Raw genomic sequence first — 14,798 nt, 5'->3', positions numbered from 1 at the left:
GGGGGGAGGGGGACAGGGGTCAAGGGTTCAATCCCCCCTCCCCCAAATGTGTCAGGTTAATAAAACTCCTGGTTTGCTCATGAATTGGTTAACCAGTTAAAATTCATGAGTAAATCAGGTTTATTTAACCTGATACATGGGGGGGGGGGGTTGAACCCTTAACCTTCCCCCTCCGGCTATGGCCCCTAGCTATGACTCGTTGCCCCAGGCCCTGCAACGCCCAACTCATCTGTCACCCTATCCTGTGGGAGGAAACGTTGTCCACCCAGCTTCCTCCCGTTGATCCAATGCAACATGGGAAGCCTCCCATACTGCTACCATGGTGGCATGTGCAGTTTGTCAGTACTTTTGTGGTGGAGCCCTGCTGGAAGATGTTCTATGTCATGGGATGGGTTGGGAGCTGGTGGCTCAGTCGCAAAAATATTGACGAACTGACGCATGCCGCCAAAATGTACCTCATTTCATGAGATCGTAAGTCATCATCATGCATAATGTTATATGCCAATACAATTTCTTGGAGGATCCCACTGTTTACATCACTCTATTGTGATGTTTGTCTGCTTAGAAACACACTGTGCTTCCTACTCTTTGGGCAGTTACTGATCTGGAAAAAAATCTCCCAAGACAGAGTCCTATATTTTCTTTGACTAATCTTACATCAGAGAAACTTATTTCATTTAATTCTTTTTTCAAATATTTTGCTTTTTTTCTTGTACAGTTGATTGTGACTCATCTATGATGGAAGCTGATACTAATTCGATCTCTGAAACTCCTATGGATTCTACAGAGGCACCCATGTCTGTAGACTGTAGTACTACTATTTCTACTAATATAGAACCTCCCTTAGGAACAGAAGCTACTATTATTAACTCTGAAAACAGCACTTCCACAGCTCCTACCAATATATCTCCTGGCCTTGAAACTGTTGCTCCTACAGATTCTTCATCTTCTAGTGCCCAAAACAATGCAACTACAGAAGCAGCAAAACCAAGAGAATCCTCAAATACATCTGGGGAACCTGTAAGGCAACAGCCTGGCAATAACAGCATAGAGCCTTTGCCCCCAGGGTATGTGAATTTTGTTGTCATCAACATTATGAAAATATTAACCATCAAGGGATATTAGATACTGAAGTTTGACTAGTATTTAGCTGGGAGCCTGAATGTGTTTTCTGTTTGCTCCATTCATGCCCATGAATACCTTCCTTGCTAATCACAAGGTTTTCTTGCCTCTCTTGATTTTAACATTTTTATTTAATGTTTCAAATTATTATTTTTATTGGGCGTTTGGCATGCCTTTGAGTGCCTATTAAGCAGCTAACACCTTTTGTTTATCTAAGATGCTTGAATTCATCCTTAAATATAAACATTTATATGGCTGCTACACAGCTTTAAAGAAGAATTTTTGAAGTATGCCTTACTGCCTTACCTGAAAGAACAGGCTATTTTGAGGTTTTTGAAGGGTTGAGGAATGGGGAGGAATAGGGAGTAAAGGCATATTTTACATGTGTTTTGTATGTTTTTTCTTTGGAGTAGGGAGGTTTTACCTTGGTTTGTATGATTTAGCACAAGAGTTTTGCTTCTGTACTCTCTCTGTAAGTGTGTGATAGTTTCCTTATATTTTTCGTGTGGTGATAATTGGGATTGTTTGTGTGTATGTGTTTGCTATTTTGTGTGTAATTGTGAGGGTTTTTTTTAATGTATGTGTTTATCTGAAAAGGATGGCATTCTGTTTGGAACTTTTAGCACTGCTTCTGGAGTATGGCCGGGTTTTTTTAAATGAGAGAACCAGAAGATTGTCAGTATCCCAGATGCCCACAGTTGCCTGTTATGTCTTCCAGAATGATTGGAATATTAGCAAAACTGTGTAGATCAGGCATGGGCAAACTAAGGCCAGCGTGCCAGATACAGCCCTCTCGGCACTTATGCCTGGCCCTCCAAATTTTCTCCATCCTCTGGACATACGGCTCAGCGGGGGATGGGGGAAGGTTTGCCCATTCCTAGTGTAGATGCTAGTACTGCTAGCACATCGTCTCCATTGTGGAGACAATAGTGATGGCTGTAGCCATAAATGATAGATACTTTTCCTGTGGCTTCTTCGTTTTGTTTAGTTGGATCAGTGTTTCTACTGAACAATTAAAACTGCATAGATCCAGTACAGTTTCACAACTTCTGAAATGGAAAAAATCTCCCATAGAACAGAACTAAGAGAAATTCTCTTTGCAGATTTTGTTTTGTTTTCAGCTATGAGGCATATAAAACTTCTTAAAGTTTAGTAATCTGTATATTTCAACAGGTAACAGCTATTTTTGATCAATGTTGTCTTGCTTTGTCTCCTTGTTTTTTTAAAGATGGGAGCAGAGAAAGGATCCTCATGGTAGAACCTATTATGTTGATCATAACACAAGAACGACAACATGGGAAAGGCCTCAGCCTCTACCACCAGGGTAATCCATTCTATATTCACTTGATTGCAGGCATCTGCTTTTGCTAACTGAGGGCATGGATAAGAAAATGTTTTCACTGCTCTATGGCTTGTAGAAATTATTGGATACTTTACACAGTGTCTGTTTAAAAATGAATCACCCAATTCTTTGTATATTTTACATAATTTTTAATAGGTAGAAATTTTAAAATGATGATGCATAGTTATATGTGAATTTTAATTTTAAAATGTTGGAGCCTAGGAATATCAGCCCTTTAAGGTTGTGGGTGACTGTTGTCTTTCCACTTCTCCATTTTGTTGACCTTTGTATAGTTTGAAGGAAAAGAGAACTCTTTTGATCAGTTGAAGGGGACCTTCTGAGAGAAAAAGGAAATGCCCCATATCAGACAGAGGTCTGCATAACTTGCTAACAATCTCTGCTGCTCTCTTGCTGCTTATTGTTGAGGAGAGTCCTGGGGTGGCTGACAGGATAACACACTTTCCTCTCACAAACATAAAATATCTTATGATCCAAACCAAAGGAAGTGCTTTATTTGCATGATGAAGATATGATGTTATTTCCCGTAAAGGCGATCTGTAGGTATTAGAAATCAGTGTAGATGTGAGAAATGAGTAGTAAATCAGAATATGGACAATAATTTGGAAATTTCATGGTTTGCCTTTATAATATGTGATCATATTGGTGTTGTTGTTGTTATTATTATTATTGTTATTATTATTTGAAACACAACAAGATGAGTCCACAGCAGACACTCTGCTGGCTGTTGTATTGGATCACACGTCGGACACTTCCCAAGCGTCTAGGACTGTGTGATGTATCAGCGAATAATGTGTGCAGATCCCAGTAAGGTGGCCTTCTTAATATATTTGTTTATACACCACCTTATCTCCTCAAAGGGGACTCAGTCTGCTTTCAGTTTGTTGTTTACTAAAGAAATGTTAGGATTGTTCTTAACTAATTCATACTGAAAGTTTCTTTGTTTGGGGGGCTGACCTTCACTGACTCCTAGTCACTTGCTCCTAAGTACAGGAATAAATACTTAAAAACAAGTGTTTATAGTAGAGTGGTGGGCATATTTTGTAAATCAAAAAAGCATTTTCTTTCTCTGAGACCCTGCAGAGAACTCATGGACTGCCAGAAATATTTCAAAAGAAGTACAGTGTTCCCGCACTACTTCACAGTTCACTTTTCACGGATTCGCTGTTTCGCAGTTTTTCAATAAACTCTAAAAGAATATTATAAATAATAAAAACTTACAATTTACAGCCTAAGGAAGGGAGGAAGGAGAAGCTAAAGGGAAAGAAAAGGAGCCCAAGCAGGAACAGGAGGAGAAGGAGGCGATTTATCAACACACAATTGGTTGATAAAGACTTATAGTAGTGTATAACTACTAAAATAATATATAAATATTAAAATAAATATAGTGTCCCTACTTCACGGATTTTAACTTATTGCGGGTGGTCCTGGAACGTAACCCCCACGATAAGTAACTAGAAATCCACTGCTAGTTTTAAGAAACAAATCTTTTTCTTTTTAAATTGTGCCAGTTTGTTTTAAAATATGAATTGTGATTTCTGAAGATTTCTAGAAAAGGCAGTTCAGATTTTCCTGTCAGAAAAGGAGTAGTTCAGGGTTAGGGCTACACTTTGTTCTCTCCAAATGACAGTGCTCATCTAGAAAAATACCTAGATTATCGTGTGCTTAATTAGTGGCCATCCTTTTGGATTGTGTGTTATGCAAAATATGAAGGGGAAAATCCCTGCTTTGATCAGTTTACATAACAAGATTTGCCATTAAGTAAAGGTAAGGGAATTTTTTTAAAATTTCAGTTACATTCATTAGTTTGTCTTCAAAAGAAGATAATTACTTATTCTTTCCCCAAAACATTGGGGAAATTTAAATTTGTATGACTGAAGTACAAATGAAATTGCATGACAGTTCCATGAGTTATTCAGAAATAGTTCCCAATGGTTATTGTGGAATTTAGTCTGACATAAGTGGTTATAGCCTAGTTGCATAGAGTAAATGATTTGTTCAATAAGGCAGGAATAAAAATAGCTGCCAACATTGACCTTTGTTTTCTAGGTGGGAAAGGAGAGTTGATGATCGTGGACGGGTTTATTATGTGGACCATAATACACGAACAACAACATGGCAGCGACCAACAATGGAATCAGTCAGGAACTTTGAACAATGGCAATCTCAGCGAAATCAGTTGCAAGGAGCTATGCAACAATTTAACCAACGATACCTCTATTCGGTAAATTTGTACATAACAGAGTGAATTCCGTTTCTTCTTTTTATTTATATGAGCATATATTTGATAATTGACCTAAGTGCAAACTGAAAATGTGTTTTATTCAGCTAAAATAAACTGATTGCAGTGTTTGGACGGATAAACCATTTGAACCTATTTTACTTTGTTAAATAACACTAAAGAATGGCTATGTAATTTTAAAATAGCAGGCATTTCTCGTTAAATACAAATCTGGATCTCTCTGCTGACACTGGCATGCAAGGAAAGAATGAAAGGGGAAAGTGAGGGAGGACCATGGCTTTTGAAGGCTAAGTTGAATAGTCACTCATGTTTTCCATATGATCTGCCCAAAAACTGTATTTTGGGGTGAAACTTGATAAACCAGGATGTGAATCCACAGTTTGTGCTCTTTCTTGGTACTTTCTTTGAATTCTCAATCGAAACTTAACAAAACCTTGATAAAATTTGTTTCCATGTTCCAGAGAATGAATGGTTGGTTATCTAACAGAAAAATCTATGGGCTGTGTTAACTTTGCATTGAAATGAACAGTGCAGTATAAACTGAAAAATCTGACCTCTGCAGGAATTGTTCAGCCTTGTGGGCAATTCTGATTGTTTACATCAGAATTTGGCTTCTAAGATGGATGATTCATTGTATAAAGACAACTCTGCAGATGGGAATTTATGGAACTCAGCATTTATTTAATCTACTTTGCTAATCTACGGAAGAAATGTGTAGTTCTAGTAATAATACACTTATTTGGAATGCATTAACTGCCTCCCCCAACTTTGAGGAGATGCTGTTGATTGGAAAAACAAATAATCATTTCTCATGTAAGCTGAGAGCAATATTATTGAATTGCAAAGCAATATTATTGAATTGCTCTCCAAAGAATGAAAGGACGACTTGATCTTCTTCTTGCATTCCAGATTTTACCTATTTATCTTAACTATACACTGCTGAGAGTGTTTTATTGTCCAAGGTTGATTCCTATGAGCTGTCAGTAGGCATGCCATGAGAGAAGCTGATTCATTTGGTATGATTCTTGCCTCCTTTTTCCTGTTGAAAGCATCTTGTTGAACTGCCTGCCTTCTCTGTAAAAACAGGTTGCAGAGATTCTGGTGCTGACTGTCAGTCATCATATGTTCAGTCAGGCCAATTAATGAAGGAAACCATTACAAAAAAAATGATGTGGCAAAATGAATGATAAGGAAGCATTTCAGTAATGCATGTGCCAAATGTAATAATAACAAACAAACAAAGTAGATATAAAAATAATATTTCTAGGGATTTTTTTTTTGCTTTACAAATATTCTGCAGCCACAAATTCCAAACCATTTCTTAATTTTTTATCTTCTCTAGGCTTCAATGCTGACTGCCGAAAATGATCCACTTGGTCCCTTACCACCAGGCTGGGGTGAGAAATATAACATAGCTCTGTGAAAAAGACATCTATGGACAATTAACTTTCATTTTATATTATTAATTTTTATTGCAGAAAGGAGAGTTGATTCAAATGATAGAGTCTATTTTGTAAATCACAACACAAAGACAACACAGTGGGAAGATCCACGGACACAAGGGTGGGTTTTATCTACATATTCATTGAACAAGATAAACCAAATATAAATATACTAGTGTTTTAAAAAGATAAATTGTATTTCACTTTTCAGCTTACAAAATGAAGATCCTCTTCCTGAAGGCTGGGAAATCAGATACACTAGGGAAGGAGTGCGATATTTTGTTGACCATAATACGCGAACAACTACCTTCAATGACCCTCGCACCGGTAAATCATCTGTGTAAGTGAGCTTTTAATTAATATTTTAAAAATTGTCTTTATATAGTATACTAAATATTTTTAGCATAGTTCGATTAATAGTTACACTGTCCCACTGGAAGCTGGTAGACATCTGATGAGCCTATTTCATAGGCTACAGATTAGTCAATTTATGACTTCTTAAGTATTGGATGACAAGATTTTAAAACTGAGCCATAGAGGAAATGTGCATGCAGTAGTGTTCTTCCTGTTTCTCAAGCTGGAAAAGTAAAATGTTAATTGTTTTACTTAATAATAAACATAAATATATTTCTTTGCAGAAATAAAGGTCCACAGATTGCTTACGAACGCAGCTTTAGATGGAAATTAGCTCATTTCCGTTATTTATGTCAGGTATTATATTATTCTGATCAAATCATTTCGTAGACTTTATTTTACACTTGACTTATTTTTTACATATTTGTTTTATTTTTTACTGTCTGTAGTCAAATGCTCTACCAAGCCATGTGAAAATCAATGTATCCAGACAAACATTGTTCGAAGATTCTTTCCAGCAGGTAAAATAATTTCAATTCTCTCTAAAGCAAAATATTGCATAAGCAAATAAGTTTCAGTTCACTTCGTCATCTATCTGAAAATTTTTCAATTTAAAACTGTTAAAAGCTTTTCAACCATATAGTACTTTTAATTCAATCTTAATTTCTGATATTCTACTGGCAGGTTCATAGTAAGCAATATATCTAACTTAAGTCTAATAAGAATCTAGCCTAATTTATTTTCAGTTACTACAGTACAGTACAAAATATCTTGTACTAACTGAGTTTTTCATTACCACCACTCAAAAAAGGGTCCTTATCTTCTTTTTCTGGGTTTTCATCAGAGGGTATATTCATGTATTCCGGGAATGTCTAAATGTTCATTGATGAAACAGAAGGAAGAAATCTTATGTTCAAAGTAGCTTGGTGATGCTTACTCTAGAACAAAGTGGCCAAACTTCCTTAACATTTACATTTGCCTGGTCACTTTTTAATTCTAGGACAAAGGAACTATCAATGCAGTGATGGGTGTATAAATCAGGAATTTGTCTTTATAACATACAAGTATATAAACCATGGCTACGGTGTGCATTTTTACTTGAATAGTAACACTATGTGCCTGGTATAATAACATTTTACATCATATGAATACCTACATGAATATAAAGTGCTGATCTGCACTGGTTGCAAATAGCCACAAAAGCATACTGTATGTGGTTCATTACATAGTTTGGAAGCCAAGCTGTATGGTTTAGGGGTTGGGTGTGAGTAACTTGGGGAAAAAAGACTGAAAGAGGATATAATAGCCATGTTTAAATATTTGAAAGGATGCTGCATTGTGGAGGGGGCCAGCTTATATTCTGCTGCTCTGGAGACTAGGAGCAATGGATTTAAACTGAAGGAAGAAAAGATTCCACCTAAACATTAGGGGGAAAAATGTTCAGTAGTGGAATATACTTCGTTCGAGTGTGGTGGAGTCTCCTTCCCTTGGGGTTTTTAAGTGGAGTCTAGAGTGTTTCAATTGTATTTTCCTACATTGCAGGGGGTTGGACAGGATGGCCCTTGTGGTCTCTTCCAGCTCTATTGAGTTCTGTCACTGCCCCATACATTTTCAGTGGTTAAAATTAGGTATAGACCAATTTCAAAAGAGCAAAATATAGCAACATTGAGTTTAACAGTACATTTTTTCATTGTTTCATCTTGTTTTACTCACTGTTACTTTCTGTTTGTATTCTATTTTTTCTGTGTAGATTATGGCTTTAAAACCCTATGATTTAAGGAGAAGGTTGTATGTCATATTCAGAGGAGAGGAAGGACTGGATTATGGTGGCTTAGCCAGGTAAAAAATTAAGACTCTTGCTGAAAACAGTTGTTCAATATGCATATTTATATACTAACTGGAAATCTACCTTATACAACATATGCTTTCCCAAAATTGTAGAATCAGTGTCAGTAAAACTTCTCGGGAATATGGGGACACTTGAAATGTAAAATGCAACAATATCAGCAGCCACATTCAAATTTAGTTTATCCCACTGCCACCATAAAACAGTGCAGAGGAATTCACAAGCTTCTTCTAAATTCAGTCTTACCTTCTCTCTTTGGTAGCAGCGAGGAGATTTCCAGCTTCACCATTCAAAACAATTATTTGGGATAAAATGGGTGAGATTAAACACGTCCATTGAGCTCAGTTCCTGTATTTGCTGCTGTTGTTTCCATAGTCAACACTACCCTTAATCCAGTCTCAGGAGTGCCAGACTTCAGGATTCTTTGTATTAGAGTTTTTATACATTGGTTCTTCTTTGTGCTATAGCAGAAATGCACTAGCATGACTAGGAAAGAAACGTAGACGATCTGTAGAGAAAATTTGCTGTATGTACTGTTCACTTCAAAATCATTTTGTCTGTTTAGTTTGGTAACCAATTGTAGTAAAAGCAATTGAAGCAGTTCTTCCTATCCTTTACATGCAGTTGTCTATCTCTGAAATTATATGTGATGCTATTTATTGCACCCTGTTTTATTCTTACTTGGAAATAATAACTTCAGTTTTTAAAAGTCTGCTGTAATTATTTGTAGAGAATGGTTCTTCTTGCTTTCCCATGAAGTGTTGAATCCTATGTACTGCCTATTTGAATACGCTGGAAAGAGCAACTACTGCCTTCAGATAAACCCAGCATCAACAATAAACCCAGATCATCTCTCCTATTTCTGTTTCATTGGACGGTTTATTGCTATGGTAAGTTCTCTCTCCCTCTCCTCCCACCAACATATTTGTATGCTTCATAGTTTTTTTCTCTTTCTGGAGTATTTACTACTTAAGGGGGAATATTTCCATACAGGACTTCATTTACTAGAGTTTCAATTAGGTATTCCTCAGAAAGATTTTTACAAGTACAGTAGAGTCTTGCTTATCCAACATAAACGGACCGGCAGAACATTGGATAAGTGAATATGTTGGATAATAAGGAGAGATTAAGGAAAAGCCTATTAAACATCAAATTAGGTTATGATTTTACAAATTAAGCACCAAAACATCATGTTATACAACAAATTTGACAGAAAAAGTAGTTCAATACGCAGTAATGCTATGTAGTAATTACTGTATTTACAAATGTAGCACCAAAATATCACGATATATTGAAAACATTGACTACAAAAATGCGTTGGATAATCCAGAATGTTGGATAAGTGAGTATTGGATAAGTGAGACTCTACTGTATGTAAAAAAAGGAATTAGTTCACATTCTTTTATTGCCTTACCATACAGAAGTTAAATTCTATTTTTTTGACCTTTGAAATACAGGTTTTAGACCAGGGGTCCCCAAAGTAAGGCCCGAGGGCTGAATGCGGCCCCCCAAGGTCATTTACCTGGCCCCCGCCCTCAGTTTTACACTTAGACTCATCCAAAGTCTGAAATGACTTGAAGGCACACAACAACAAAAATCCTACTTAACTTGACTATCTCATTGGCCAGAAGCAGGCCCACACTTCCCATTGAAATCCTGAAAGATTTACAGTATGTTGGTTAAAACTGTTTTTATTTTTAAATATTGTATTTTTCTTTCATTTACTAATATTATGCTATGGTAATAATATAATATATTGTGTATACATATAATATTGATAATAACTTATTTATTTATTTATTACAGTATTTCTACCCCCGCCCTTCTCACCCAATAGGGGACTCAGGGCGGTTAATAATAATAATAATAATAATAATAATAATAATAATAATAATACAATATAATCATATTGTATAATATAATAATATAAATTATATATGACATATTAAATGTACTGTAATATTACTACTAATATTACAGTATAGTGGTATAGTACAATATATTAATATATAATGCTAATATTGTACTATACTAATAATATAATATAGTGTATGTACATACTACTTGTAAGCCGCTCTGAGTCCCCTTCGGGGTGAAAGAGGGTGGGGTATAAATGTAGCAAATAAATAATTGTTGTTGGGGAGGGGGGCGTTTACACTACAAATAATATATGTGCAGTGTGCATAGGAATTTGTTTTGTTTTTTTTTTTTTCAAATGATAATTCGGCCCCTCAACAATATGAGGGACCATGAACCGGTTCTCCACTTAAAAAGTTTGAGGACCCTGTTTTAGACAATCAAAGAGCTGCATAATTTGCTTTGACCACAGGTCACCATCATTTAGATTGGCAAAAATTGTTTATACCAGGTGTAGAAGAGTTGTTTTAGGAAATGTCAAATAAGTTGCAATATAAATGAAAAGCAATACAAATTAAGAGGTTTATGACAGAGTGCCATAAAGACGGTGTAAACAATTGTAATTGTCTGGCAAATTTATACTGAGGAGAGATGAAAATTCCCCTCCCCTTGAAAATAGCAGTTCAGCATGCTGTGTCACCAAAGACAAAAGCCTTATTCAAGTGTCTATGTCCCAACCAATTAAAATCTCAAGACAAGAGTGAGATTGCATTTATTTCCATAGCTCTGCATTTCTATCACTCGATTTCATTGTTCACCAAATACTGAAGGTGAACCTTTGTAGCATGAAGTTCATTCTGCTCACACATGCTAGTGCTGTTCTAAGTACTGATCATATGGGGAATTACACATGTACAACAAATTCTGGGTGAGAGGTGTAATTGGTCGTAGTCTTGGTGTCTTCTTTACAAGTTTCTGACAGTATGAACAAATAAGGTAAAGGTTTCCCCTGACGTTAAGTCCAGTCGTGACCGACTCTGGGGGTTGGTGCTCATCTCCATTTCTAAGCCGAAGAGCCGGCGTTGTCCGTAGACACCTCCAAGGTCATGTGGCTGGTATGACTTTATCTTCCCGCCGTTACCTTCCCGCCGGAGCGGTACCTATTGATCTACTCACATTTGCATGTTTTTGAACTACTAGGTTGGCAGGAGCTGGGGCTAACAGCAGGCATTCATTCCGCTCCTGGGATTTGAACCTGGGACCTTTTGGTCCGCAAGTTCAGCAGCTCAGCGCTTTAACACACTGTGCCATAAGGGGCACAGTATTTGTATGAACAAATACATACACTTAAATCTACACCAGAGAGCCAGTATAGTGAAGCAGTCTGGGTGTTGGGCTAGGATTCTGGAACATTAAGATTCAAAATCCCACTCAGCCATAGAAAATTACTGAATAACTTTGGGCAAGTCACCCACTTTTGGCTTCAGAAAGAAGGCAATGGCAAACCTCTCTAAAACTGTTGTCAAATATTGCACACAGTAATCCTATTCAGGCCTATTGAGTTTAGTATGGCCAAGCTACTGTATTAGTTTGTTTTGGATTGCAATATAGTATTACGAAGTACTGGGTAATGAATTGAAAATAAAACAGCAAGTATGATGCAGTTACTTCATTCTTTGCCATGGTAAATGTTAGTGCAAATACTTATAATGACAGTCCCAATATCACATGCTGAATCAAATTGTATTAATTCATATCAACAAACAGCTGGCAAGCAATATTCATCTTTACCAGGAACAAATCTTTTGAAAAGCTAATGGGTCTTATTTGCTCATTCAGCACGAAAACCAACATTATTTGGATTATAACAAATGCTGTAAAGATTTGCTTATAACAATAATTGTTGCTGGGAAAATGTTTTTATCCCTAAAATATTGTAAAGATTTGTAGACAATCTCACAGAAGACAGAAAAGTCTCTGTGGGATGGCAGACAACACTGACCCTCCAAATCAGAGATCTGAGTGTTTTAATTCTCTTATCCCTACCTCTGTCACACTACGGGTTCCACATTTTCCTTTATATTCAGATAACTATATTCAGTACTGAATGCATCAGTTCACAAAAGGTATAGTGGTATTGTATTAAATAAACAAATGACAGCTAAAAGAACCAGAGGATTGAGCACATTCCATTGAAATTTAGAATGATCACAAGACTGAGCAGAATTTTCATTAATAGAAGCAGCAGATGAACAGTAAATTGAAATAAAATTACTATGCTAATTTTAAAAGCTATGACAAAACTGGAACTGGATTACTAGAGTAGCCATGTGTTTTTTCTAATAACTAAGACTTACCTTGTAAAGTTTCTTACCTCATCCCTTGTTATTGCCACAAAGTTGGTTTGACTTATAGCCAGCCCTATGGATGAGAGGCCCTCAAGACACCATGTCATCATCAGCACTGCTCAAGTCCTGCAAAACTCAACACTGTGTTCTTCTTTATTTGTATCAATCCACATTGAGATCTTCCTCTTTTTATATTGCTGGGGTCCAAACCCAAAGCTAATCCTAATTATTGCTTGCAGCTCATTTTTCAACTTCAGCTACAGTGAAAGTTAGGTTTTACAAGAGATTTTTAAAAATTTCTTAGTGATATTTTATCATGGGAAGTGGAAGGGACTATGAAAGTGTGTGAACCACTCTTGGAGTGCAAAACTTTTAGATCAGCCACCTTGTTTTCTTTGAGCAATCATATACATTGACATAGCATGGATGTTTTTAGCTGTTTAAGATGGTCTGAACCCCCTCTGCTGGTCAGATGTTGAATTTGCAGTAATGTGTAATTCTGTTTGCAACCTGGTTTCTTTCAGTATAAGAGGGGTATCTTGCTTATTTGAGATCAATCAAGATATGCCCCCTAGTACTTCCTTAAGCAGCTTTGCAAGAAATTGATTTCATTAGTTTGTCAGCAACACTTCTCAGTTTTCCTGGAATCAGTGTTCCCTTTTCTTTACTCCTTGGAGTTTTTAACACCTTTGAGGTCGAGAAACAGAAGTTGTTAGCATAAGCATTTGTAGATCTTAAGTTTTTTAAAGTTGTGGAGTATACATTCTCTTTCAACTACAGGTTATTTAATATTAGCCATGTAACACATTATTGACTTTGTCACGCTTACTGGGCAGGGTCTTTCGCACTCACCCATCCTTTTCATTCCTTAATGTTAAAAATATGATAGGTATTTTGGCCAGAGCAAGTACACCCCCTCCAAAAGTCGTCCTAATAGTAGGTATCTGTCTTGTTTTTTTTTTTTAACTTAGTGTGCCACCCATGCCTGCATTGGGCTACAAAGACACAGAGAAGATTTCTTATGCCTTACTGTTCAGCGCTGTCTGACATGAGTTACTGAATATAAAGCATTACAATGCAAGTAGGAATAGCAGGAACTGATGTCCTTGAGTGTACAGTATATGCTGAGGATTCAGATAGTACCCTGCAAAAACAATATCTTGGTTCTAAAAGGTTCTGAAATAGGCTATGCCCATATATAGGTGTGTTCCTGCATATATTATTAGTTAATGCAACCTATTCTTACTTATTAATTTTGTGTCAGTATATATTTTTGGGGGTTACTGTTTCCTGTTGCTTCCTGCTTGGAAGCTTTTTTAGACCCATTATTTTTAGAACAAGTTATGTTTTTTGTTGTATTCAAAACTAATATTTAAAAATTCTCAACAGGCTTTGTTTCATGGCAAATTCATTGATACTGGGTTTTCCCTTCCATTCTACAAGCGCATGCTAAACAAGAAACTCACAATAAAAGATTTGGAATCTATTGATACTGAATTTTATAACTCCCTAATTTGGATAAGGTTTGTACTTCTTTTCAAACATTGACCTTTTCTTTTTTCAGAAAAGTAGTTGTGTCTAGTTGATCTTCTATTAACTTTTCCTCTTAGGGACAACAATATTGAAGAGTGCAACTTAGAAATGTACTTCTGCGTTGACATGGAACTACTAGGGAAAGTTACCTCACATGAGCTGAAGCCAGGAGGCTCAAACTTACTTGTAACTGAAGAGAATAAAGAAGAGTACATTGGGTATGTTGATAAAGAACTGAAAAATATTAATTTTGAATTCCTGTTTCTATCTCTTTCTTGCAGCCCCCATTCCCAAGAAACAGTTGTGGTACTGTATTGAAGAGTATGAAAGGTGGAAAGATGGAATTGCATGAGTAGATCTCTCCTGTATAAGCCATTCTCTTTACTATAATCCCTAGGCATTTACATTGAAGAAGGGAACCTATGCCAGTATTATTCTACTAGTATCTTTTTGTTTAGAGAACTATACACATGGGTAAATGATACATGTATGCTAAACAGGTATAATGTTAAGTCTCTAATATCTTTCATAGGATTAGACCAGTGAAAAGTTTAATTTGAGGGAAAATGTCTGCTTTTAAGATAGTGTGATAGGATTTTTTCATGGGGAGAGCTCACATAGTAACATTGTTATTACAATATCATGTATTTGTATAAGGAAGATATGCTACATGTATAGGATTTTTCTAGATACC

General features: G+C 36.3%; 1 protein-coding gene across 5 annotated transcripts in view; it reads left to right on the top strand.

Moving 5' to 3' along the window:
• wwp1 (WW domain containing E3 ubiquitin protein ligase 1) overlaps window positions 1-14,798 on the top strand; it is a 61,775-nt gene that overhangs the window by 42,716 nt on the left and 4,261 nt on the right. For all 5 annotated transcript variants that reach the window (XM_062980205.1, XM_062980206.1, XM_008108422.3 and 2 more), the window contains 12 exons: window positions 719-1,067; window positions 2,351-2,446; window positions 4,532-4,706; window positions 6,067-6,121; window positions 6,203-6,287; window positions 6,378-6,506; window positions 6,805-6,877; window positions 6,970-7,041; window positions 8,271-8,359; window positions 9,097-9,256; window positions 13,961-14,094; window positions 14,182-14,322. In XM_062980205.1, the coding sequence (XP_062836275.1) occupies window positions 719-1,067; window positions 2,351-2,446; window positions 4,532-4,706; window positions 6,067-6,121; window positions 6,203-6,287; window positions 6,378-6,506; window positions 6,805-6,877; window positions 6,970-7,041; window positions 8,271-8,359; window positions 9,097-9,256; window positions 13,961-14,094; window positions 14,182-14,322 (1,558 nt within the window). The remainder of the gene's footprint in view (window positions 1-718; window positions 1,068-2,350; window positions 2,447-4,531; window positions 4,707-6,066; window positions 6,122-6,202; window positions 6,288-6,377; window positions 6,507-6,804; window positions 6,878-6,969; window positions 7,042-8,270; window positions 8,360-9,096; window positions 9,257-13,960; window positions 14,095-14,181; window positions 14,323-14,798) is intronic.

Source organism: Anolis carolinensis, chromosome 4, assembly GCF_035594765.1.
Source record: "Anolis carolinensis isolate JA03-04 chromosome 4, rAnoCar3.1.pri, whole genome shotgun sequence".
Lineage (NCBI taxonomy): Eukaryota > Metazoa > Chordata > Lepidosauria > Squamata > Dactyloidae > Anolis > Anolis carolinensis.
This window is presented reverse-complemented; position numbering and strand designations above follow the sequence as displayed.